Source organism: Sceloporus occidentalis, unplaced genomic scaffold (assembly GCF_023333645.1).
Source record: "Sceloporus occidentalis isolate IW3139 unplaced genomic scaffold, rSceOcc1.0.p SCAF_3, whole genome shotgun sequence".
Taxonomy (NCBI): Eukaryota; Metazoa; Chordata; class Lepidosauria; order Squamata; family Phrynosomatidae; genus Sceloporus; species Sceloporus occidentalis.
This window is the reverse complement of record NW_028316983.1, coordinates 116,691,005-116,717,198: the sequence shown is the minus strand read 5'-3', so window position 1 is coordinate 116,717,198 and position 26,194 is coordinate 116,691,005. Positions and strand designations below refer to the sequence as shown.

General features: G+C 41.1%; 2 protein-coding genes across 2 annotated transcripts in view; one reads left to right on the top strand and one right to left on the bottom strand.

Annotated features, from left to right (window-relative positions):
- Positions 1-19,777, top strand: part of LHX4 (LIM homeobox 4) — a 92,534-nt gene extending 72,757 nt beyond the window's left edge. Inside the window, exons 3-6 of the mRNA XM_089515914.1 lie at positions 565-767; positions 5,622-5,776; positions 8,038-8,209; positions 10,968-19,777. Coding sequence (XP_089372040.1) covers positions 565-767; positions 5,622-5,776; positions 8,038-8,209; positions 10,968-11,362 — 925 coding nt within the window. The 3' untranslated portion in view covers positions 11,363-19,777. The remainder of the gene's footprint in view (positions 1-564; positions 768-5,621; positions 5,777-8,037; positions 8,210-10,967) is intronic.
- Positions 19,778-24,017: 4,240 nt separating this feature from the next.
- The window catches only part of ACBD6 (acyl-CoA binding domain containing 6), a 146,672-nt gene continuing 144,495 nt past the window's right edge, over positions 24,018-26,194 (bottom strand). The window contains exon 8 of the mRNA XM_089515913.1: positions 24,018-25,023. Within this exon, the coding sequence (XP_089372039.1) occupies positions 24,869-25,023 (155 nt within the window). The 3' untranslated portion in view covers positions 24,018-24,868. The remainder of the gene's footprint in view (positions 25,024-26,194) is intronic.

Genomic DNA, 26,194 nt, shown 5'->3' with positions numbered 1-26,194 from the left:
ACTCTTCTACAGAGGCTCTTGGTCATCCTTGCTCAGGATAGTGTTATCCTCTGGGCTGGTTTTCAGTTGTATTTCTAGCCCTTAAAACCCACAACACTGGGTGCCCAGGTAATCCAAATTTTACATTTAAAAAGCCTCCCAGCCATGATGCAAATCTGCAGGGTTTTTTTTAAATGCACATAATTTATCCTGGTTTTGTCAGGCTTTCTCAAAAGCAAATAGTTCTGTGAGGCAATGAAAACACTTCTTCAACTACTGGTTAACTTATTCATGGACATCTCTGTCCCCTGAGATTTCAGCAGAGTGACGAAAAGTTACTTTTTGTCTGACAGCTGCCAGAATCTCCCACCCAGCATGGCCATGATAGCTGGGGGATTCTCAGAGTTGTTGACCAGTTGTTTCCAGTTTATGTGTATCAGTAACCTAAATTCATAGTTAGGTGAACAGGGTGTTCTTTTTGAAACCTACTTTTCTTGAACTGCAGATTTGTTTTTCCCTTTCCCTTGCATGGGGAGTACACAGCTTTGGTTATAATGCTTTGCCTCTTGTTCTCCTCTTTTGCAGGCGTTTCGGAACAAAATGCACAGCGTGCCAGCAGGGAATCCCCCCAACACAGGTGGTCAGGAAAGCCCAGGACTTTGTCTATCACTTGCACTGCTTTGCCTGCATCATCTGCAACCGCCAACTGGCCACAGGTGATGAGTTCTACCTCATGGAAGATGGACGCCTGGTGTGCAAGGAGGATTATGAGATGGCCAAGCAGAATGGTAGGGGCTAAATAAAGATGCCAGCCATGAAAAAGATATGGGAATGTATTCTTTCTTTCTCAAGTTTGTTAGTTCAGGACCTGAGAGTTTGCAAATAGCTGCTTAAAATCTGCTGGCATTTAAGTGTTGCCTCTGGACAATGAGGCAGAAGGGCTTCTTTCAACTGGTTGTCTTTTTCTTTCAGGCTCTTGAAGTGCTACAGATGGCTGGCATCCATCTGTGAGAGCAGGCAGGCTTGAAAAACTTTTTGTGGGCCTATAAAGTTTAAGGACTTATTTTCAAGGAAGGGATAGGGTCTTCTGGGAATGATGGCCCTCCATCCTCATGGAATAGGTGAATCTATGGGTGTCCGAGCAACCACCATAAGCAAGTGGATCACAAAGGAAGCTGAAGGTGACACTGTTATTCTGGTGCACATTGCATAATACCTAAGTACTTCATGTGCCTTTGCTTGAGCTAGGGAATAGAGTAACACAGCCCTGGAAAGGCAGGCAAGAGTGCTGTGGATCCACCTTCCTTCTCCAGGTATGCAAGCCCTGTCTCACTTGATGTAGCATATACAAGACTGTCTGCAGAATCTTAGCTGTACAAGACTCTGGGGACAACTGTGTTATCTTCAGCTGAGAACTTGCTCAACACTCAAATCCTCATTGTCTCTCTTGAGGATACTTTAGGTCTCAGGAAAGGAAGAACACTCAGGTAAAATGTTAGGTCACAGTGAATTCCAGACTCTGGCCCTCCAGGTGTTGTGGACTTCAGCTCCCGGAGTCCTTAGCCATCTTGGCCAATGATCTGGGATTCTGGGAAGTGAAGTCCAAAACACCTGAAAGTCAGAGTTTGGGTATCAAAAAGGGCATTGCTATATGGTGGCCTCTAACCCGGGGGGGGGGGGGGGGAGAGCTAAATATTTGCAGGATATATACAGTTGGCCCTTCTTATACACGGATTTTTTTTATACACGGATTCAAGCATCCACAGTTTGAAAATGTTCCAAAAAATATAAATTTCAAATATCAAACCTTTATTTTCCATTTTTTATAAGGAATACCATTTTGCTATGTCATTATATTTAATAGGACTTGAGCATCCACAGATTTTGTTATACATGGGGGATCTTGGAACCAAACCTTAGCATATAACAAGGGTCCACTGTATTGTTTCAGCCCATACTGATCAATGACCCTTTCCTATCAGAATCCTAAATTCCTTCTCTGGTCTCCTTCTTCTCCTTTTCAGATGCCAGCTTCAGATTTCACATATCCTACTTTGATCCTGACTGAATCTTGCCTGCTATTTCTTCCTTTAAGTTCCAGCAACAATCCTAATTTCCACAACACTATCTTCTGTTGTTTGGTTTGTTTTCTTACCCTCAGTAGTGTAGTAGTAAAAACTAAAGTGCAGGGTCTCACCAGGACAAACAAACAGCTTCATTTATATACCACTTCATACGGAACTAGCAGTGTCTAAGTGGTTTACAAAGTGTAAGCTAATTGCCCCCAACAAGCTGGGCACTCATTTTAGTGACCGCTGAAGGATGCAAGCCTGAGTCGAACTTGAGCCCTTTTGCTGGTATTGAACTCGCAACCTTATGGTTTTGAGTGAGCTGCTGCAGTACAGACTTTTAACCACTGTGCCACTAGGGCTCCTGTTTCTATAACAACATTCCTGTGGAAAATGCAAGATGCAGGTGGCTATGTTGATCTCCAATAACTTCTAGCAGTTTCAGTCTCCACCAGGAAGAGGTCTTTAGTAAAGCCATACCCAAACACTTCAAAGTATCAGAGGAATGGCTCATAATAACACACTGTTGCTGAGGGAATCCATTTATTGTTGGGGCTGCAGTTAAATTCAGAGGCAGCAGGAGATCCCAAGGGGGTTGGCAGATGATGGCATTGTCCCTGCTAATATATAGTTCCATGTCTCAAATCCTGTGAGCCCTGGCTCCACTACAACATTGGTTATAGTATAGTTCACCTAGGCCTATTACAGACAGCCAAAATAAAGCTGCTTCGAGTCACAGTGGAGATATGGTGTTTCAATGATGCATGTGTCCTAAGAGTCCAGAAGCCACACCAAAGCCACGCTCCAGTCCTTAGGGCTGGAGCGTGGCTTTGGTGCGACTTCTGGACTCTTAGGACGCATGCATCATTGAAACATCATATCTCCACTGTGACTCGAAGCAGCTTTATTTTGGCTGTCTGTAACAGGCCCTAATTTTGGCTCCTGGGATATACAGCCTAACACTAGCACTCTGCCCATAACACAGGTTAAGTGGAAATGAAATGCATCCAGGTTCAGGCCTTTTCACTAGGCCTGAGTAAGGATGTGACTCTGCTGTCCGTGTGGCTATGATCCCCACCTACCACTCTCTCCTTACCATGCTGTCAGCCTCCATGTCTTTCTTTACATTGCATCCATAACAACAGCTCCCCTTTTCCCCTAATGGATGTCCAGAAGCTGAACACTTGGCTCCTTTGTATCTCCTACAGGCACCAAGTTCAAATGTTTGGTTTTTATTCTCCGTGACTCCACCTCAAGAAGGCTTAGATTCTCAGTAGACTGTCCACATGTGATAGGACTACTTGCCATCTTTCGTGAGCTTAAAACCAAGGGCCAATAACAATCCCAGGTTCAGCTTTACTGGAGGCAACAGAGTTGCATCTTGCATGTCAACTTTATCTGGCCCTTAACCTAGAGAGTCTCCTATTTTTCATCCTGAGGTCTAAAATGTCAATATTCACTGGAGGTGGAAAGCCCAGAATTGGGGGTGGATTGAGGGAAGCGAGACAGAAAGAGGCTATAGATCACCAAACACTAATGAATCCACAGAGACTGTCAAACAGTTCCTGACTGAAATTAAAACTGAACTGGTCTTTAATGGATTTCATGTTGACAAGCCCTGACTTCTCATTAATTAAGGACTCTATTTTGACCTAATCAATTTGGCGAGGGTGATGCAATGCCTATTTGTGCTACGGGGATTGGTGCGGGAGGCAGAGCTAGAAGATCATGGATTGAATATTGCTCAATGTCTATTATTGACTCGGTGCTATCGATAGCTTTAGTGTCGTAAAGTTTTGCAGCCCCTGGAGTTGCAAAGAAAGAGCTGAGGCATATGCCAAAGAGCACTGTTAACCATGTGTGGGGAGTGCCACTGTAACCAAGCCTTCCTTTAGCAAGGTAGCTGGACACAGATGGGCTTATATAGAAGTACAGTACATCTGAATTTTCAGCTTTGGAATTTGTGCTTCTGTGTACCAGGGCTTTTAATGTATCTGTACTCTCTAGACATTTAAATCAGCCTTCAAGGAGGGATCTGCTATTGTCAGAATGGCTGCTAAGCCTGCTACCCACTGCAGGAATTCAGCTGTACAGCTTTTTATTGCTGATGGAAGCTGTGGCTGCACTAACAATTTGGCAGTACTTATCTGGGCCTAAATTAGAACTGATGGTGCTGGCTTGTAAATTGGGTTTAAGTGCAGGGAATCAGATGTGCTACATAAAAAAAAAGACTTGCAGATCTAACCAGCAGTGAAATACTACCTATCTGCATAATTGAACATATTTCAGTTTAGTTATTACAAATTTAAGTCCTGCCTTTTTGCTTGTTACACAAACACAAGGCATGCACATGTGTTTCTGCAAGCAGTGCAACCACATAATGTTTTTGCAGGCAGTGCAACCACATAATGTGTGAACTCACTCCAAATTACTGCTCCATAGTCCCAAAGCTATGGCAGGTCCTGGGGTATTAGGTGAAATTAAAACTGAATCTCATACTTGGTTTCCAACATAAAACACTCAAAATATCTATGCATGCAGTTTTTCTTAAGAAGCTAATTTACAACAATAACATAAAACATGTTTTGATACTACATACCATAGTGGAAATAACTTTCTGTGCTTTCCTGGAAGCAAAAGGCTTCATATTTCAGCTACACTACAGAGCTCAAATGCAAACACAAGCTTCCATTTATCACTTCCCTTTTTAGAAGATCCAGCAGACATACGGAGGGAAGAAACACAAACAAAAATGGTCTCACAAACATACACTAATCCAGCCACACATGCTAATCCGGTCAAGCCAGGAAACTACTCTTTAAAGGACAGATGGCTACAGGTTTTAGAATAGCCACATTTGTCTTCCTAAGCAGAGGCTGGTTAATTTTGTTGCTTCCATATTCCTTTATAGATTGCAGAGTAATAGGAATAATCACAGTAACTTTGTTTGCCTAGAAAAGGCATTGGAAATTTATGTGGAGAACAATAGGACTGTGAGTACGGCCGAAATGCAGGTGCAGCAGGGTTTGCATTAAAAAGCATGCAAATTATTAAAACTGGACCAGAATCAAATTATCGTATAATATTAAGGAGGCATATTGTGATCCAGCCACAAAAATGTTCATATATGAATATCCCACTAAAACCGCTCTGTGTTTTGCTTTGTTCTTCTAGTTTGGTGGAGTCTGTGTAGCTTTACTTCCCCATCAAACTGATGCAAACTACAAATGAAGCCATGTATCAAAATAGTAAATGGAAATGCAAAAGGGCAAATGCCAAGAGTACGCAGCTCTTAGCACACAGATGTCTGAAACTAAATCATGTATTGCAAACACCTCTTTGTCACCGTCACCGATTAATGGTTGGATTAGATTTAGTTAGAGCAGATCCACTTAAATAAATAAGACTTAAGTTACTAAGTTTGTTCCCACTGAGTTTGTCATAAGTTACATTTGTCACAGGCCACTTTTGTCCCACTTATTTCAGTGGGTCTGCTATGTTCAAATGGTGGTGTAATCTGGATTCTATTTCATGTTCCATGTTTCAAACTAGGAGGGATCTATTCTATTACAGATGATACAGAAGCTGGAGCTAAGAGGCCCCGAACCACCATCACAGCTAAACAGCTGGAAACATTAAAAAATGCCTATAAAAACTCTCCCAAACCTGCCCGACACGTGAGGGAGCAGCTGTCCTCTGAGACTGGACTGGACATGCGGGTTGTGCAGGTGAGCCAAATATTGATGCTAAGTAAAACAATTGATTGAGTGGAATGACTTTCTGACCCCTTCTAATTGCTTAGAATATGCAGTATATTTGTTTTAATACAGCAGCTTCCTTTGAAGATGCAAACGTATGCAAGAATGACATAATGGGAGACATGGCATAAGGATTCTGAGAGGCATGTGGATCTGTGAGAGAATCCCGGTAGTGCTACAAAAATATCTGAGGGTGGGTCTCTTGAAGAACTTGGCACCCTGCTTAGGCCAGATGAAACTACATGGGCTTATGATGAGAAAATTGCCTTTTCCTATAAATTATAATTGCATGTGGTGGAACACATCTGGATGGAACTATAGGATTCTGATACAGAAACAGGAGGAGTGAATGCATAGGACTTTAGGGCTTCTTTAGCAAGTTCCCTAAAAAGAATCTCACAACGCGTTGCTTCATGGAAGTGTGGGAACACTGCAAACTCCTTCTACCCAGTTATGTAGTTTTTTTGTAATCCTACCCTTGGCTTAGTATATAAGAGATCGATTCCGATGATCATAAGGTTGGAAGGTTGGTGGTTTGAGGCCCAAGTGCTGCATGATGGGGTGAGCTCCCATCACTAGACCCAGCTTCTGCCAACCTAGCAGTTTGAAAGCATGCAAATGCAAGTAGATAAATAGGTACCACTTTGGTGGGAAGGTAACAGCGTTCGACGCAGTCATGTGGGTCACGTGACCTTAGAGTTGTCTTTGGACAACGCTGGCTCTTCAGCTTAGTAATGTAGATGAGCACCAACCCCTACAGTTGGTTACGACTCCACATTCATGTCAAAGAGAAACCTTTGCCTTTACCTTACCCTATATTCATATCAGGAAAGCCTTTGAAAGCAGCACTAGTTCAAGGATGTGGTGTCAGCAAAGCGTCTGTATCATGCAGAATTTTGGCTATAGAATTAATTGCAATTTTGAACTCTCTACAATATAGAGCAAGGGTGGGCAACTCTTAGAAGCTAGGGAGACGCACCCGACCCCACTCCCCCAAGATCATAGAGGTTGCACCTCCTCACTGCACTGCCCCCCCCCCCCACAAAATTATTTTGCCATCCAATGCCCTCTAGGAGACATGAAGGCAATTTCTCTAGGCTTTGAGGCCTTTTGAAACCACAGAAGTCAACATCCAGGTTGTTTCCTGCTAGAAAACAGGCTTGTCTTGTGCCTAAAGTAGCACAGGGGATAAAAAATATGGTAAATCCCCCCCTACTCCCAGAGAGCATTTGGGGGCTTTTTTTTTTCCTGTTCCCTGCCCCAAAGTACCCTGGGCCCATGAAAATGCCCCAGGGCAACCATATGCCTACCATGGGTAGGTAAAGACTTCTAAGGGTTCCCAAGCACCTAAGACACTCCTAGGCTTTTCTCCTTTGTGTTCCTTGGAGTTTCCTATGTTCCAATGTTCCTATGTTACCCTTATGCTTTTCGTATGGGAGATCTCATTCAGATCAAGTCACATTCTTTAAATGTGTCTAAGGCCCGGGACAGATGGTCCTGAAGTGGCGTGCCGCCGATGATTCTAGGCTTAAGGAGTGTGCACCAACCGCACGGTCCCTATCCCTAGCATGGTGGTGGCCTAATGGCAGCATCCTGTCCACACGGGCACCACCATCTTGACGTAAGCGACGGGCAGCATATAGACGTCACTGCATGTCACTTATGTCACAAGTGCGCCATTGGCACACTTGTGACGTGCACCTAACAACCCAAAACAAACCCTTTTTCCCGGGTTATTTTTGGGGCGGAGGGACGCCGGGCAGTTTGGCTGCTGTGGCGTCCCTCCGGAGGGAAACAGGCCGCTGCCAGTCCCGGGGCTAAGTTTTGCTTTTCACTTTGGGAAGATACGAACTCCTTCACCTTTGTCACATTGCATTTTGGATCATATTGTTTATCTGCAGATAACTGGTTGGTATGTTACTGTAATTGAGTTAAAGGTCCTTTTAGTTGTTATTGTTGCTAATAACAATTACTTACATAAGGAATTTACTACTTAAATGTTATGAATGGGGATTGAGTGATATCTCACTGAGGGATAGACAATCAATCTAAGGTCAATGCAGGGTTTGCACTCAAACCTTCTGGATCAAATATCCCCTGCACAGCCAGGCTAGAATTCTCTGGTTCTGCATTTAGAAGTGGCCTTCAAGAAATGGTCCCAAGTGAGATATAAATAAAATAAGCTGCCATACCACAAACATTTTCCTCTTTTTTCATCTTTGGGATTCCAGGTCTGGTTTCAAAACAGAAGGGCCAAAGAGAAACGTCTAAAGAAAGATGCTGGGAGACACCGCTGGGGCCAATTCTACAAGAGCGTAAAGAGGAATCGAGGTGGCAGCAAACATGAAAAAGAGAGCTCTGCAGAAGACTGTGGTGTCAGTGATAGTGAGCTGAGTTTCAGAGGTAATGACTAGTGTCAGAGGCTAGGCCTCAGGCTTTTTTCTTTGCAGGACAATGTATACTTGCTGTTGGAGGCAGATTGTGTTCCAGACAGGCTCATGTGCTTGTGCTGCAGGTAGCTTAAGGCTGGAGGGAGAGAACCATTTTTCTGTCCAGAGCAGTTATCCTCTGGGTGAAACAACATGCTGCCAGTGAGCAATCTCACAGCCAAAAGTCCCCCCCTTCCCGCACTCTCCGTCTTCATTTTTCTCCCCACAACTTGGGCAGCTGGCACAGGGTCACTGTTTCACCAGAGGTCTGAATGTATTATGTCCAAGGGGCTTTTAAAGTTAGAGTCAAGGTCACAGATTACCCCTTGAGGCTGTGCATGGTCTAAAAGTGGTAGCAGGAAGGACTGAGTAAAGCTAGGCTCATGTATGCATTCTTGTCTTGGTGGCAGAACACGGCACGTAATGTATTTCCCATATACAGATCTGTCTTCTGCCAAATGGGATGGATAGATGGTGTGGGTTGGACCATTATATGTCTAGATGGGCCAGAAATGGGGCAAGTTACTTTTTGGAGAACAATTCCCATGTGATAGTAAAGGGTATAGGATGAACAACCATGACCACAGAGCTTGGAGAAGTTACTTATTTTGACTGCAGTTCCCAGAATCCACTAACTGTTCCCAGTTCTGATCTGGGCACATGTGGGCTTTTTCTGTATGTTGACTTAAAGTTTCACACACTCAGCATCGACTTGTGCATAACTTGCAGGGTTATACAACAGGCTCTTGGTATCCACTTGGGTTTGGTTCCAGGATTTCCCATGGATATCAAAATCTGTGGATGTTCAAGTCCTATTATATGTAATGGCGCAATAAAATGGTGTCCCTTATATAAAAAGATAAAATCAAGGTTTGCTTTTTCTATTTTTTAAAAAAATATTTTCAAGCCATGGATGGCTAGGAGAGAAAATCCATGGATACAGCGAGCCAACTGTATGTGTGTTATCTAATCTTCCCATTGGCACACCAAAATGTATGTCTTTTCATAGAACCTTTTCCCAGGGTAAAAGTGTTAGAGAGCTAGCATGGTGTAGTAGTGTGAATGTTTGAATAGGATTTTGGGACAGCAGATTTTGAATTCCTGCTCAGCCATGGAAACCCAATGGGTAACTTTAGGCAAATCATACTTTCTCAGCCTTAGAGGAAGACAGTGGCAAACCTCCTCTCTATAAAATTAGCGGAGAAAAACCCAGGAGAGGGTCGCCATAAGTCAGAGTCAGCTTGAAGGCATGTAACAGCAACAAAAGTATGGGAAACCTTAACACAGTTTTAAATCCTTAGGTTGGAGGAAAAAAAAACCTGTTCCCAAGACTCCAGAATTGTATAGTCACTTGATAGAAATTAATGGGAGTCCTCTGGAAAACAAATTTACAGCCTAAGCATAAGCAGAATTCAATGAGACCAGGACCAACTTTCTGTAGAATTGGTCCAAAGTGCACAGAGCTTATATACTCAGAGCTTTTTGACAAATCTACCTTCTTTAGGACTACAGCTTTGAATAATTATTATTATTTGCCCAAAGTTAATTCAATGAAACAAAAACAAACAATAACAAGTACTGTATAGAGAGAGATGTTGTAGCACTTTTCAGACTTACTGAAAGAAAGAAATTGGCAGCATGAGCTTTCGTAGACTATAGTCTACTTCCTCAGGTGCATTTAGTAGACTGAAGTCTATGAAAGCTCATGCTGCCAATTTATTTCGTTCAGTTAGTCTCAAAGGTCTCTCTATGTACTGATTCCACAGACTAACATGGCTATATCTTTGCATCCTAAGTACTGTATAATAAGAAACACATGTCCTGGGTAAACAAAAAGTCCTTTTCCTTAGCAATTTGCAAACTTAGGCAAACCTGATTGCTTTTATGAAAGTGAGATCAAATTTAATCCTTTAATTCTATTTTAAATGTGATTGTAAGATAGTAACGCATATATATGGTACCATTTTTATGCTCTCTCTCTCTCTCTCTCAATCTGTGATATGAAGACTATTATAAGTCTTTACCTGGCAAAACTTGATTGTGTTTAAATTAGAGTATGCCTCTCTTCAAATCCAGAAGGTCCATTTTAAACTATAAAGACCACAAAACAGAGCTTTTGAAGTGTGGCTAAAAAAATGTGTAGAATAAGACTGGAAAACAAACACCAAGAAACATTGATCAGCCTACTCAAAAGTTACGCCTCATTGTAAGAGGTGGTTCAGCCTATGCTTAGCTTTCCTACTGAAAATAACTGGAGTTCAGCACTTTATCTTTTAGAGCAGTCAAAAATAAACAGGTAAGAGGTTAATAAAAGCATATTTCAAAATGATATATGACAAGTATTTCAATGGAACCTTTTCCCCACAAGCGTACAACATAAAGTATGGTGTGTATCTAATCTGTAGCCCATGATGAAAACTGAGCCACACGCTAGTGGCTGCGAATGTGCTGAGATTCACTGCTTTCGCTGAGGCAGGGAACTTCTGCTCATGGAGATACTGCTGAAGTGCCAACTCGCATCTTCTCCCCTGTTGTAGTCAGTGATCAGGGCATATGGAGAAAACAGGCTAGCACCACCCCAAGGCCACACATTTCCCACCCCTTGCTTTGCTGTCTTGGCTGCCCTGAAGATGTAAGTATTCTCCACCCCTGTTGCCTCAATGCCAAATATATGAAGTGGTTCTTGCTGCTGCCACTGTACCTAAAAACAGCCTTTTTTGCTTTGTTTACAGAAGACCAAATCCTTTCCGAGCTTGGCCACAACAACAGAATTTATAGCAATGCTGGCGAAGTGGCTGGTGGACAACTAATGAATGGTACTTTCTCAATGGATGGGACAGGACAATCCTATCAGGACCTGAGGGATGGAAGCCCTTATGGAATCCCCCAGTCTCCAGCCTCTATATCATCTCTTCCATCACACACTCCGTTGCTAAATGGTCTGGATTACACGATGGACAATAATTTAGGAATAATAGCACATGGAGGGCAGGGGGTGAGCCAGACACTCAGAGCTATGGCTGGGGGCCCAACCTCTGATATTTCTACTGGAAGCAGTGTTGGTTATCCAGACTTTCCCACAAGCCCTGCCTCTTGGCTTGATGAAATGGATCACCCTCCTTTTTAAAATATCATTCTACTTGCCATATTCCCACTTGCTCTTTTGGCCTGAAAGCATATTAGAAACCCAAATGGGGGACATCAATCAAACTTCAAGGATCACAGATGTGCCATCCCAAGAAAAGTTTCCATTCATTTTGAAGGGGAATCTGCTATTTGTTTCCTGTAGAGCTGAAAGAAAATATGGTATTAATATATAGATATATATTTGCTTTCTGTTTGAAAAAGTGGGACTGTAAGAGGAGCTGCTTCTGAATACAGCACATTGAGGTGTAAAGTATTTGTATGACTTTGGGGTGGGGGAGCAGCAGCTGTAGCAAATGGAAGTTTGTTGACTCTTTCCATAGACTTCTGCTGTTGAGTATGACACTAGCACATACCGAAATGATTAGACAGGTATTTGGCCACATCAGCTCTCCTGAGGCATGCCACCGTCCTTCATATGCTCAACTCTGGCAACTAAAATATGGAAATGCAATTCTTCTGAAGCGAGGCCTCCCAGACTGACTACTAAAGGAACAGAACGTTACTGGGAGTTTACTCTCTCACCTTTCCCACCTTCCCATTATTTTTTGCTCTGTCTCCTCATTCCATATTTCCGTAGATATGTCACAAAGAGGTAAATCTTTGCCTCACTCAGGAGTAAATGTAGGCAGCCACAGGTGCCACTGTTCCTTTATTTATTTTGCAGACTTCAGATATCTGTTCTTCTCCCTCAAGCACATCATGAGGGTTGTTGTTGCGGCTGCTTTCCACTCCTTTCCCTTCATATTGCTGTCCCAATCTGCTAGGGTGCAGTAGTAACTCCTAAGCAGATGCATTCTTATCCTACTGAAGTCCATTCTCACAGGAAGCAACCTCTGGCAGTACTGTTTTTGTCAGCGGAGTTAGCATTATCTGGATAATGTGCTACATAATGGATAAGAAGAAAAATTACTATAATCATGGACAGAATAGTGAAGCCTATGCCATGATTAGTGACATCAAAAATGTATGTGATCTGGACTGGGTGCTGTAGCGACCAATAATTCCAAGGAGAGCAGGTCCATTTCCTTTAGGACTGTCTTCTGTCATGGAACTTGCAAAGAACAGATATACATTCACCCTCCCCGCTATTGATCTTGCAGTAGTCTGCATTGGTTTGATGAGTGTGCAGAAGGGCAGCATGAGTTAAAGCCCAAGTGGGGTCTAGAAGCATTCAAAACCCCTCTATTGTCCCCAGATGCCAGCTCATGGCCCAGAGGCTCTGTATGTAAGTCAAGCACAAGGCATATTCCTTCTGCTCAGAAAGGAAAAGAGTTTATATGAAATAGGTTTACATAGATGGTCAATGCCTATCCCTGAGTGTGAAGTTTAACACTCAGTGTTCAATGCTTCCCCAGTATTTCAGACCATATTATAATATGGCACCATTCTAAGCAATGCGGCCGTTCATAATGTCATCATTACTATGCTGCTGCACAAGACTCTGCTCTCAACCTGTGTGTTTCCTCCCACCATCTTCTGAAGAGAGAGGGATGCAACAGTAATCTGATGAAGCTTCTTTAGGAGATTAAAAATGGTTCAAAGGTCACTTACTAATGAAAGATTTCTAGGATAGGTAAAAAAATATAAAGGACAAGAGAAAGAAAAAGATCATGACAATCATGTGAAGCAAAACATTAGCCGGAAGACAGAGGTGTCAAGGGTTTTCAGAGCTGATTTGAGATCAGGAACATTAAACTTTTTACTGAGACAGCTATGTGAACAGCATCTGATATTTGTTAGGGATTCATCCATGCTCTAAAGCCTGCAACTCCTAGACATTGTTCTCAGGCTCGCTAACCTTCCTCTACTATCTGCAAACTGGAGAAAGAACATTTGGCCCACCAAGTGTTGTTGGACTGCAGATCCCATCAACCCTAGATAGCATTGCCAGTGGTGAGAAATTATGGGAGATGTGTCACGGGGCACCAGGTCCCCAGCCTTGGCTTAAAAGGAGTTGCAAACTGTTTTGAACCTTATTGTTTTTGCTGTTTTTAAAAAGACTCTGGTGTCTTCTACGAACTGGTCAGTTCCCAGATTAAGGCCAGAAAGAAATTAAGGCTTTACTTGCATCTCTAGGCAAGTACAGTGGGCCCTTGGTATCTGCTGGGGTTTAGTTCCAGGACCCCCGTGGATACCAAAATCTGTGGATATTCAAACCCCATTGAATACTATGGATAGTAAAATGGCGTCCCTTATATATAATGACAAAATCAAGTTTTGATTTTTGGAATTCATATATTATTTTTGAATATTTTCAAGCTGTGGATGCTTGAATCCATGGATATGGAGGGCTAATTGTACTTACTGTCTCAATTTGAGCAACAAGAGCAAAGTTAAATGAGTGTGACTTGAGAAGTATTTCACATTAGATAAGTATATATAGCCCCTTTCATCCATAAAGACTTTAAAAAAAAAAGAAGAAGCAAGTACAGACATTTCATTGGAACTTTGCTCATCATAAAGGTTGCTTTCTGCCTGAGGAAGCAGCTTAAAATTAGGATCACGTGTCTTGCTATTTAAAATCACATTCCTCTAAATGCAACAGTCTGCTGCCACATAACCAAACCAGAGCTTTCTCTCCATCCCCCTGTAGTTTTTACCATCATTCAAAAATGGCTCCCAAGGGATTCATAGCCCTGTAGAACATAGTGGGTGCTGTAGGGGGGAAGAGAGTGACTTCTTCTTCCAATTCTGCTCATGGAAAAAAATCAGTCAGTGGATGTCGCCTAGATGGATTCTGACTTTCTAGATTTACCAGCAAGATACTTGACACTCTTCTGAGCCCTTGCAAAATAGATTTGCATTCCTTCCAAACAGCACAGTCTCTTTTATAATCAAAATTTAGAATCATTTTTCTTAATTTAAAACCAGTCTTTGATTTATCCCTCTCACTTTCATTTAATTGAAAAAAGCAAAAGCATTAAAGAAATACAACTCTTTGAGGACCAGACCAAGATCAAGCTATAGACGTGGAGAAGGCCCACTGAAAGAAATGTTGGTTTTGCTTTGCTGCTTGAGCTACATACGGTTCAACCAATTCAGTGTTTTGAATGTATCCACATTTCCAGTAATGCTAGAACTGTATACATTTTCCTGTCATTTATTATCATGATGCTTTATAGGACTGACTAATGCAGCTTTATCACTGAAGAGAGTGTTATCTTCCAAGAGAGAAAACAATCATTTCAGCATCATAACCATTCCACAAAGATCCATTTTTTTTTATTATTCATGTTGGAATCATAGACAGGAATGTAAAACAAGGACAAATATCTTTTTCTGCCTGATCATTTAAATTTGAACATTTTAAGTTTTTGCAAACACTCATATTACACATACCTCTGTTTCAGTTACAAGCAATCTGCACAAAAAACAAACAAGCATGTGTATTTTTGCATATGTTCTTAAAGTTGGGTTGGTCATACTGTGCACAACGAAAAATGTGTAGAGAGGACCTGTGTGATGTTCACATTTTGGGTTTTGTTAACCATTAAGGTAAAGGAAATATGGCATTTTAAAGTTATGAATACTTTTTCCCTAAGGCTTTTGCAGCTATAGATGAAGCTTGCAAAAATATGGCATATTCTGGGCAAAAATTAATCACTTTTATGTCCTTTGGGTTTCTGTGGGTAAGAAAACAATGGGCCCACGTCTTCCATTGGAATCAATGAATATTAGATTTAATCTGCACTGCAGAAATGATGCAGTTTGAACTGCTTTAACTGCTGTGTCTTGATGCTATAGAATCCTGGGACCTGTTGTTTTTTGAGGAACCAGAATGTTGACAGAGAAAGCTAAATATCTCACAAAACTACACATCTCAGAATTCCATAGCATTGAGCCATGTCAGCTAAAGTGGTGTCAAAGTGCATTATTACTCCAGTGCAGATTACTCATTAGAAGTGCTTTATCCTTTATTTTATTATGCCAGTGTTTTTTACACCTTCCTTGCCTACTGCAAGTCTACCTTGGAATATTTCAGGAATTTTATATACAGCCCACCCTCCGCATATGCACCCTCGCCGTACATGGATGCCAGGTTATGTGGCTAGTGAGAGTTGAGCGACAAAATGGTGCATGCGCCAGAGTGTGCTGCCATTCAATTAAATAGGACTCCAGTGTATGTGAAATTTACCTTACGCGAGGGTTAGTGGTGTCCAGAACGGATCCCCCGTGTATGGTAAGGGCGGACTGTACATTGAACCTTCCTTTCCATCTCATTTATTCCATATTTGCAACCCCACTAGCCTTTAAAAGGAATCAGTATTGCTGGATTATGCTTAGCTGAATAGGAGCTAAAGAAAAGTGTCGTTAACACTGAAGTAAACTTAAGCTGGAAGGGAACATAGCTCAGTGGAGAGCATGTGCTTGGCATATAAAAGGCCCCTGGTTCAGTTCCTAGCAACCCTGGAGATCTGCTGATGCCAGTTCTTGAAAACAACAGGGAACTAGATGAACCAATAGCTTAACTTGGTAAAAAGCAATTTCCTATGTCACTCAGAGCAGAGCAGAGCAGAAAACAGAGGCCGTGTTTCCAGATCAACTACTTAGTTAAGAATACAAGACTAAGTAGCATTTCCTGACCTGACTTCACATCCAGTTTTGACAATCTTGACATCAGCCACTGCTGCACACAATGGGGATCTGTCTGTTCTGTCAATTGGGATGCAACAGATGGATGTTCAACACCCCTTCCCAGTGATCTTCAATGCTAAAGCCAGAATTAAGATTCCTGTTGCAATTCCTCTTTACACCATCTTAGAGGGTTAGGAATCTCAGTCTGCTGTGGTCCCGATCAACAGGATAGCGGATTTCCCTCACTCATATAGGTTACACGTAGCCATTGTTTATTTTATGACATGCGGTGTCACATCCAATCAATCTTGACAGCACTTAACAAGTGGTTAAGATGCTGAATGTAGATTGCAAGATTGGCAGGTTGGCACTTTGAGTGCCGCATGATGAGGTGATCTCCCATCACTATTCCCAGCTTCTGCCAACCTAGCAGTTCAAAAGCATGTAAATGCAAGTAGATAAATAGGTACCACTTCAGTGGGAAGGTAAACAGTGTTTGTGCAGTCATGCTGGCCACATGATCAAAGAGTAGTCTCTGACAATGCTGGTTCTTCGGCTTAGTAACGGAGATGAGCACCACCCCCTGTGGTTGGACACAATTTGACACCCTTGTCAATAGGGAATACCTTTAGTTTCCTTTTAAATGCACCACAAAGTATTTTCAAAGGAAATATGGGGTAATGTCAGAAGGGAATTGACAAGTTTAGCAGATTTGTTAACTCAAGAAGCAATACAAATACGTCACCAAACAGTGATTCCCCACACCCTAGTGCAGAATATCAAAGTGAGACCCAGAGCTAAAACGGCATAAAGGTTCCTTTATGATTTTCAGTTTCCATATTGAAGAGATATTATGCTCTATAGTAAATTTTAAATTCTCTAGCAAGAGATTTGTTGCAGTGAAGGCTAGGTAGGGACCCAAGCTTTGTAAGAACAATTATGATTGATATTTAATTTCCCTTTATCTATTGGGCCTTGGGTCTGCCTGCTGCTAAAAGGGGTCTGCTTGAAGAAGGTCCCTGTTTGATTTGGAAGATCCTCCTCCCTCCCCATAGGTCACCCCCATTCAATTGGGTCCCCTGACCCTCTGTGGGGAATTTTCAGGGGATGGAGAGGCTGTTCTGGGAAGAAGGAAATTTGCTTTCGGCAGCTTAGTTCTGCACACTTGAATTTCCTTGTTTTCTGCTGCTGACTACAAGGCCAAGTTAGCAACATCAAGGAAGAGCTATGAAAGGGTCAGTTGGTTTAAACCAAATAACCTTTTCTTTTAAAAAACCGCCAGGTTTTGTCAAATTGGTTATTTTCTTTAAAAAAAAGTCTGGCTATTATTACTATTTTCCAACTCTTTTATTGGAACAACAACGACTGTCTGTACTTAAACATTTTAAGTTGGACAGTTTATTGGCAGTTGTTCATTGTTAGACCAGTATCCGGTATCAGTTGCTTCTTCTTAATCACTTTTATTTGATTTTATAGTGCAAGAAATGCCATTCAGAAACAAACCCTTCAATTAACATAAGTTCAACCCAAAGAACCTGCTTAAAACAGCACTTTTTAAAGAAAAATTGTTTAAGCTAGCAACCATTACATCTGAACTACATTTTGCCACTTCATTTTCTGATTTAGTCCTATATTGGTGTAGTCTTATACTCCTATATATAGGCTACCAACTTGTCAATATAATTCCCAAAATTTTATTGAAAGATATAAATTATATCAAAGCCTCATAACTTTGGATTTTTAATGTTAGGAAGCATTAAAACACAGTTAGTCAAACTTTCTAATACATAAAATAATGTTTCACAGTATTCAGCAAGATTCAGTTTTTTAAAATTAAAATGTTAATGCAAAAAACTTGGTTTAAACCTAAAAAACCATTTTAAAAAACCCCGTTTTTTCTTCCTCAACTCTGAGAGCTGGTGAATATCCACAGCAAATGTCAATAAGTCTACATGTAGATGATGACACTAGTTATCTGTTACATCTTCCAGAGTACAAATGAAAGTATCTGCACATCATTCCACTATCAAACCAAGATAGGAAACCCTGCTAGGATTAAGTGTAAGAGGAGGGGAGTTTTTAAAAAAGCATTTTACCAGGAACAGTAAGAACTCAATGCAGGTCCATGCTATAATCACACCATTGCAGCTTGAGGTATCAGCAAAATATAATTGCATGGCGATTTTATTGAACTCATAAAATCTAGATTCTTGCAACTTGTTCACAGGTCCATTTGCACCCCAATCATATTAACACATTAGGCAGAATTCATTGCTATGTATTGGCAGATGGATTTAAAAGTCTTGCGTACAGATGAAATTATCCCTTATTACTGGTTTCTATAGCCTTTCTCGCAAAAAGCCAAGGAACAACTGCTTGCCTCACCTTATAGTTAGATGTTGTTAGCTCTTCCTACTTCATGGTACACTTCAAGCACTCTAGGAAGGACACAGACATCCCTGAATGCTAGAATGACATAACAATGACACTTGCTTCACACACCCAAGGTTAAACATTAAGTATGAGTGCTTTTCCATGAAGAGCCTGATAAAATTTGACTTTTCTAGAGGATTTAATCATTTCAGCCTAACATAGGCAAAACCATTTGCTTGCAATTGTTCTGAAAGACAGAGAATCATTCCAATTTTGTGTCTTGGCCTCCCAAAGGGATTAAGTTGATAACTGCATGTACTTTACTGCCCATGTCTCTTTAATAATCCATGAAAAGCTTCACTCCAAGTTCTGTCTAGCTTTGCAGTATGCTGGCCTCACCTCTGATCTTAACGTTGGACCAGGACTCTTTCTTTGACTTCAGCCTTTACCTACAATCTAAAGCAGCTCAGTATCGAATAAGGAAGGATCAAAAAGAAAGATGAGTTGTCTCTCTTCTTTAGGACACTGCACTTTAAAATTTGGAAACAGCACTCCAGAAGGACGCATTCATTTCAGTGTGCACATGTTTTGTTTTCTGACCTGCCGTTGCAGGGTTCTGCCCACAGTGGCTGAAGTGAAACTTTAAAAAAAAGAGAGAAGAAAAAGCACATCACTGGCATGCTGCCTCTGCTTCTTGGGTTTGGCCACTGTCTTATCTCTCTCTTAAACAAACAAACAAACAAACAAACAGGATTTGCTCCATCCGACACTGAAGCCAATATTGCAAAAGCAGACTATCAGCAATATTATCTCCATACTATTTAGTAAATGCAAGATGGTAAAGCACATGGGTGACATCTGAGGAATGAGATGGCTTCCTTTCTGCCTGAAGCAGAGCACAGGTTCTGTGCGTGGGGCAGGGATGTTCTGAGCAACTCCGACATTCTGTGCAATAGCTTTGCTGTGTAGACATGCAAGCACAGGTCTGTTTCCCCTAGCGGAGGAGGAAGACCAGGAACAAACATAGCATCTTGGACTCTAATTCTGAAGCTGTTTTGAACACTCTTTAACCCACCACAATCATCTCAGTTTGCTCTTTCTCACCATGACCACCTTGTGGTTATAAATTTTGTATAGTTCTAAAGTGAAGTTTGGGGTTTTGGGGAGAGAAAGAAACATATTTATTGCCATGTGTCTTTGGGGAAAAAACACCACAAGAAAACCTGGCAAGTTTCTTGGTATATGCCTCCTGTGCGCTGGCATGAGTTGTATGTAAAAAATAAAAAAAACAAAAACAAAAAGTTCTATGTAAAATAAATAAGAAAAGTTATTTAGGATTCACGTGCCTTTTTATATCTTGCATGAAAAGCTCAATTAGAGAAGAGAGCGGTGAGAAGATTTTGCTTATAGAACTGGGATATTTTCTCAGAGGTTAAATATATTACATTCACTTACTGCCGAGCTGGATGCGGTTGTCTAAAACACCTAGTACTAAAGTTTTAGCACAAAGGAGCACTAGTGCCCTGAGCTTAAATTGGTCACTATGGCCTAGTCACAAAGTTTCCGATCAAGAAGCAAATAGGCCTCTATAGACAGAGTGTTATTGGTCAACAATGGATTTGTTGACGAATGGATTGGTCAACAATGTGCAGGTTTGCAGAGACAGGAGAGGGCATATTTTGTACAAATAGATTTCGAGTACATAGCTGCCTGAGACTTTAGAGATAAAATAACCTTGTAAGTAGTCCCACCAACTAATAATTTAACTAATTTATCAAGAGAATGAGAAGAATTCCATTTGGCTTCTCTGAATCCTTTCAAGATGCCAGCAGCTCAAGCTGGCACTGCCAGGTCTCATCACTTTGAATGGAGCTGGCTGAATGCAGATCTTTTATTTCCACACATGGATAAGCAGGTCTGCCCTTGGCCTATGCATGCCTACTACATTGTAAGGAAACAGCAGTATTCAGGCATCAGCAACATTCAGAGGTTTTTAAATGTGTGAATGTAATCATTTTGAAAGAGAAGTTGTTTGTACTATCTTCCTCCCAAACAGCAAAGAAAATCTTATTATACATAGGATGTAAAAAAGAATAAATAGCCACCCTGCCAACTAGTTACAGATACACCTGGACATTAATATTTACTAAATGGTAGTCAGTACAGATAAGTTTATATGCATGTTACATCATGTCATTCCAATATGCAAAGATGGTTCTGCATCCTTTCATTTAGAAGGAAAAGAGAGTCCACATTTAAACAAAACAAAAGCATTTCTATTATTTTATCCTAAAGAGAACCACCTAAACTCACACTTTCACACCTCCATGGGGATTTCTTTGTTCATTTTCAGCTAAGAACTTCTGGTGTTGAATGCACTTTGCTGAACACCACCAATGTAATCAGAATGGTTACATTATGAGAGTGGGCCCACTTGCTTTCCTCATCATTTGCACAATTTGATACTTCAGTTCTGCTTTGGGGAGCAGATGCACAGTCACTCAACGATTTTTCAACATTAGAGAATCAGAGCACATGTTTGTATACTCCTTCCTAGAATCCACTGTAATCCTGCGAAAGAAAACTTCATGAAATACCTATGGAATATTCTGTTCTTGGGAACAGAAAAAGTCCAGCTCGTAGTTGGACAAAAAATTGTATTTACAGTTCTATCTTCAATTTTAAAAAAATTTTACACAAAAGACTTTATGCAAATATCTTTTAAAGTTTTGTGGATCCACCTGAGCATCAGTGCATCAATCACTTCATCTATCCAAATTTAAAACTGAAGGGAGATGTATGATGCAGAGATGAAAATGAAATGGGAATATTCCTCTTACAAACATCACTCTCTGGTCATTACACACACCAAAAAGAAAAGACTCAGCCAAAATATCAAGTCACTAAACCTTCCCCATGGGGTCTTTTGCAGGACCTGCATTTGCCAAGAACTGCTTGCTCATTATTGTTAGCCAGCCACTGAAATGAGAGAAGGAAAGGGACTGGGTTTCTTTTTAGGGAATTCCTAACTGTACTGGCCTTTGAATCTCACGCTTCATGCATGCTGAGCCAAGAAGCACTCTGAAGCTATCAGTCTGGGCTGTTTAAACACACCATGTTGGCTTTATATATTTTAATCATTTTAACATTTAATGCTTCTCAATTAAAGTGATTTCCCGAAGTAGATGCCAAGCTTAGTTTGAATGCGCATTAACCATTTTCAGTTTTAGTAGTTAAAGGCACCAGAGGATTTAAACAGCAATCCAGGGGGCTGTTGGGGGGAAATGGTTGGCTGAATAAAGCAGATTATAAACAATAATATATGCCTTCTCATTTTTCCTTTTTTTTCTTGGAAGGGTTCCAACCTCACAAACAGCCCTAAAGTGCTATAAACATATCCAGGCCTAAGCTCTGTAAATGTACTCTGTGGAAGCTGTGGGCACTGTTGTTTGCCACTTTGCATCTGGGCACGCACCAAGCATGTGTTATTTTGAGAGAGCTTTTTTAGTACACATGATGTCCATCAGAGAGAGCTTCCCTTTAAAATATTAAAATGCCAACAAGGATAACCTTCAGCACAAAAGAATAAATAAATCCTGGCTTCCAGGCAAAGTAGGTGCTACACGCCAAAAGAACACAGAAAGGTGACTGCTCTGTTCTTTTAACTTTTGCCAACCTCTCTGTAGCACAGATCCAAAACTGAGCATTTCTTGAATCCGGCAATGAAACAGAAAACAGTTGCCAGCCATGCTGCAACAATCATACCTTTTTATGCTTCAAATCATCATGCACCAAAAGGCACCTGACAGTATGGCTGGCATCTTGTAGGGACATCCACACATGTAAGTTATGTGGGTGATGATGGGGCTGGTATCTCTCCCCCCATAATGAAAAGCCTGTAAAGTTACTCCACACATCTGTTCCCTGTTCTGTGGGCTACATCCCCATAGACAGACACAAAACGATGACATCAGTGCTGAAGCCAGATACTTCTGCAATCCTGCCAACTTTCTGTGGAGCAGGGAACAGCTGTGTGGGGTAGTTTCAAGCACTTCTTGGGGGAAGGGTTGATGGCTCAGCCTAATGTAGGTCTATGCGTGGATTTTTATGCTATACTAAGGGGATGTTGGATTGTGACCAGTATCTAAGCTATACAACAATACTAGTAACCATGTATCCAATATCCACAGGATGATAAAATATTGGGTGTTAGGGAAAAGATCAATAGGGAACTGATTATTCAATGAAGAATTTGCCTGACTTACAATTCAGGGAAGATAATACAGGCAGGACAGGGGTGTTGGGGACATCCATAGTTCTGCAACATATACTCTACCCTAAATAGGAGCCCTGGTGGCGCAGTGGTTAAATGCCTGTACTGCAGCCATTCACTCGAAACCACAAGGTTGCGAGTTCAAGACCAGCAAAAGGGCCCAAGCTCGACTCAGGCTTGCATCCTTCCGAGGTCGCTAAAATGAGTACCCAGACTGTTGGGGGCAAATTAGCTTACTTGCTGTTCACCGCTATGATCTTTGGAATAGCGGTATATAAATAAAACAAATTAAATTAATTAAATTAAATAGGTTGTCACTTTTTTATAATGAATTTTGTGTGTGTGTGTATCACTCTGATCTTTTCAGCAAACCCAGCTAGAGAACAGACTTGCCGGCTTGTACAATCTTTGTACAAGGAGCAACATGTCAAAGTGGCAAAGGTGATGGTAAAAGGCCACAAACCCAGAAATATGTAGAATATGTAGAATCCTAATATGAAGGTTTTGGAGGACTATGTCAGATTAATTCTGACGTCTATAGCTATTTGTGAACAGCAACGTTTACTATTTTTCCATGCTTTGCAATCTGATTCATATGCCCCATTTCTAGTGGCACCTATGACACATGTTCAGAATTATAAGTGCTGGTGTTGTGTGCTGTTTCTGACTTTTGGTGAACCTAAGGCAAACCCATATGGGAGTTTCTTGGCAGATTTGTTCAGAGGGGGTTTGCCATGGCCTTCCTCTGAGGCTGAGACTGTAACTTGCTCAAAGTTGCCCAGTGCCTGAGCAGGGAACCCTAGCCTCCAGAGTCACAGTCCAATACTCAAGCCACTACACCACACTGTCTCTCGTTAATGGCAAGGGAATTCAACTGATCTGTGTGACTTCAAAATGTAACCGCAATTCACAGCAGTATAAACACCAAGCCTTAATTAATATTTTTCTTCCCCACTTTCTGGATTCTTAATCAAATGTTAGCAAGTGGCAAGTACATTTCTATACTCCTTACTGATGTACTAAATGGTTTACAAAGTGTAAGCTAATTGCCTCCAACCAGCTGGGTACTCATTTTAGCAGCCTATGGAAGGATGCAAGACTGAGCTGACCAGGAGCTCCTGGCTGGTACTGAACTCACAAGTGGCTGCAGTACAGGCATTTAACCACTGCGCCACTCATACTCATTGATGTTCACTGCCATTCTTCCTCTTAAAGTTGTGTTAGTCTTGAAAGGTTTTTTAATATCCCAAATAACACTCCTTTGTTTAAAAAAAATAAAGAGAGAAAGTACTAAAGAGAAAGCTCATGAAATCCCCACAAAATAACATAGTGTTATTTCACAGTGTTCAGCACATGCTTGTGGAATTTGTTTGAATTTCACACCTGGCAAGAGAAAGGAACAATTCACAAACTATCCTTTGATTTATCTTTTATTGTGCAAGACAGTATTTTACAATAGAGACAGAGGGATACACATAATGGACATTCGCATCAGTTTTCAACTTTTGTTTAACATTGTGATAACTCAACCTCCTCATTTTGACATTTTGATCTTCAGTAGATTCAGTAGAAAAGCCCTCCATTCTGACATCTTACAAAACTCCTTTCTTCAGTTCAAGGAAATCACAATAGTGGAACAGTACTCTCTTTGAGTAATAAGTGATTTTTGTTAGATAGAAAATGTTATAAACTGGCTAATTTCTTCCCCTCGCTGCCTATCCGTTTCCTTCTTCTTAGAAATAATTTGTATTTTGCAAAAAAGCAGCTACTCTTCCAACTCAATCATATGTATATTCACTTGGGAAGGCAAATCCCACAGAGTTCTATGGGGCTTTCTCCAAACACACATAGGATAGCAACCTTAATGTAGCTGTTCCTTTCCTCTGCCCCACACTCATACTAATAAATGCAAAATGAGCTTTATGCTGTACCAATTCTACATAACACGTGACCCATCCAACAACACATCCCATTAGCCATGTTTACTGGGCCACCAGAAGCTCAATAAATCTGATTTGGTTGATCTTAGTGTTCCAAAATGTAACAAGTCATAACTGTAGGCAGGGGCTGTATTATGCACTGCATGCTCCTTTGCTTTATTTTCTACCCCCTGGGGTATACAGCCATAGCAAGCACCTCCCTTAAACATGTTTCACTCACCAGACATCATGCATACCAATTATGTGGGAGAAGAAGGGGTTTATTGCCATTTTTCTTCCTTTTGAGAGTCCTGGGCTAGGGCTGGGTACTTCCTTGTTCTTTTGGTTAAGCTTTGCCTGCGGTGTGCTCCTGCAGCATGGAGGTGATTACCCGACAGTCTGTCACCTCTTCAGGCAAGTATCCCTCAATGTCTCGAAGAGTAGGGTCAGCTCCAGATTTCAGCAGTAATTCCACAATGTCAGAAAATTCACAAGTAGAGGCTAGATTTAAAAAAGGGCAGAGAGAACATGGGTTACAATGATATGCTTCCACAGCACCTGATGAATGATGTGTTTCAGTAATGCAGAAGCAAAACAGTCTGAAAGACAAACAAGACAAGGACATTGGGATAGCAGTCTGCTCAAGGTAAAAAATTCATATTCTGTCAAAAACATGCTAAGAACCACAATTGCAATGTGTTTATTTCAGAGTTCTGAGAGCATTTAACAAGGACTGGTTACTTGATTTGTTACTCGAAAAGAACAGGATAAAAACTTTGAATCTCAAGACAAGAGAAAAGCCAGCTAGCAGAGCCTGGAAACTGTGGCACCTGGGCTATTAACTATAGATATTACAATGAAATTATTTCAGACTTAGCCAAGAAAGCATAGCTAACTGTAACAAAAAAAGGAGGGGGATGGAAGGAAGGCAAGATATTAAATTTAAATCTTAACCTTTCAGAGAAAGCATGAGACCTGTCACCTCGACTCTGGTATTTCCTGAGCTTTTAAAATGAAATTATTTTACCAGACAATTAATAAAATTTTCTCAGGTTCACTCTTAGATAAATTGCAGGGAAGACATTTTGGGATGTGAACATATTTCCAGGAGGAAGAAAGCTCATTTTAAGGCAAAATCAGCATCTGCTGCAGAATAAAGAACGCGGTTTGAGTGTTGGGCTATGACTCAGGAGACCAGGGTTCGATTCTCAGTTTAGTCTTGAAACCTTGGGCAAGTCACATGCTCTCAGCCTCAAGGGAAGGCAATGACAAACCTCCTCTGAACAAATCTTGCCAAGAAAGCCCCATAATAGGTTTACCTTAGGGGTGCCACAGGTTGGAAAGGGATTGAAGGTAACAGGAGCAGCAGTAGCAACAACACAGGCAATACTGAATTATAGCTAGAGTATCCAGTGTTTCTGGATGGTCAACTCATGAAGGTTCATGAAACCAACTGGATTCCAGAAAACTAAAGGACATGTTAGTACCAACTCTACTGTTGGCTAGATTGTCCTGTGGAACACAAAGCCATGCATCCAAAGTCTTCTCCCACTGGTTTGCTGATGCAATTCCCCTTGATGTACAGGGGGCATGATGTGAACGAAGCACAAAAAGATTATTTTCACCAAAACCTGTTAAATGCAGCACAGATAATATTAAAACAACTATACTG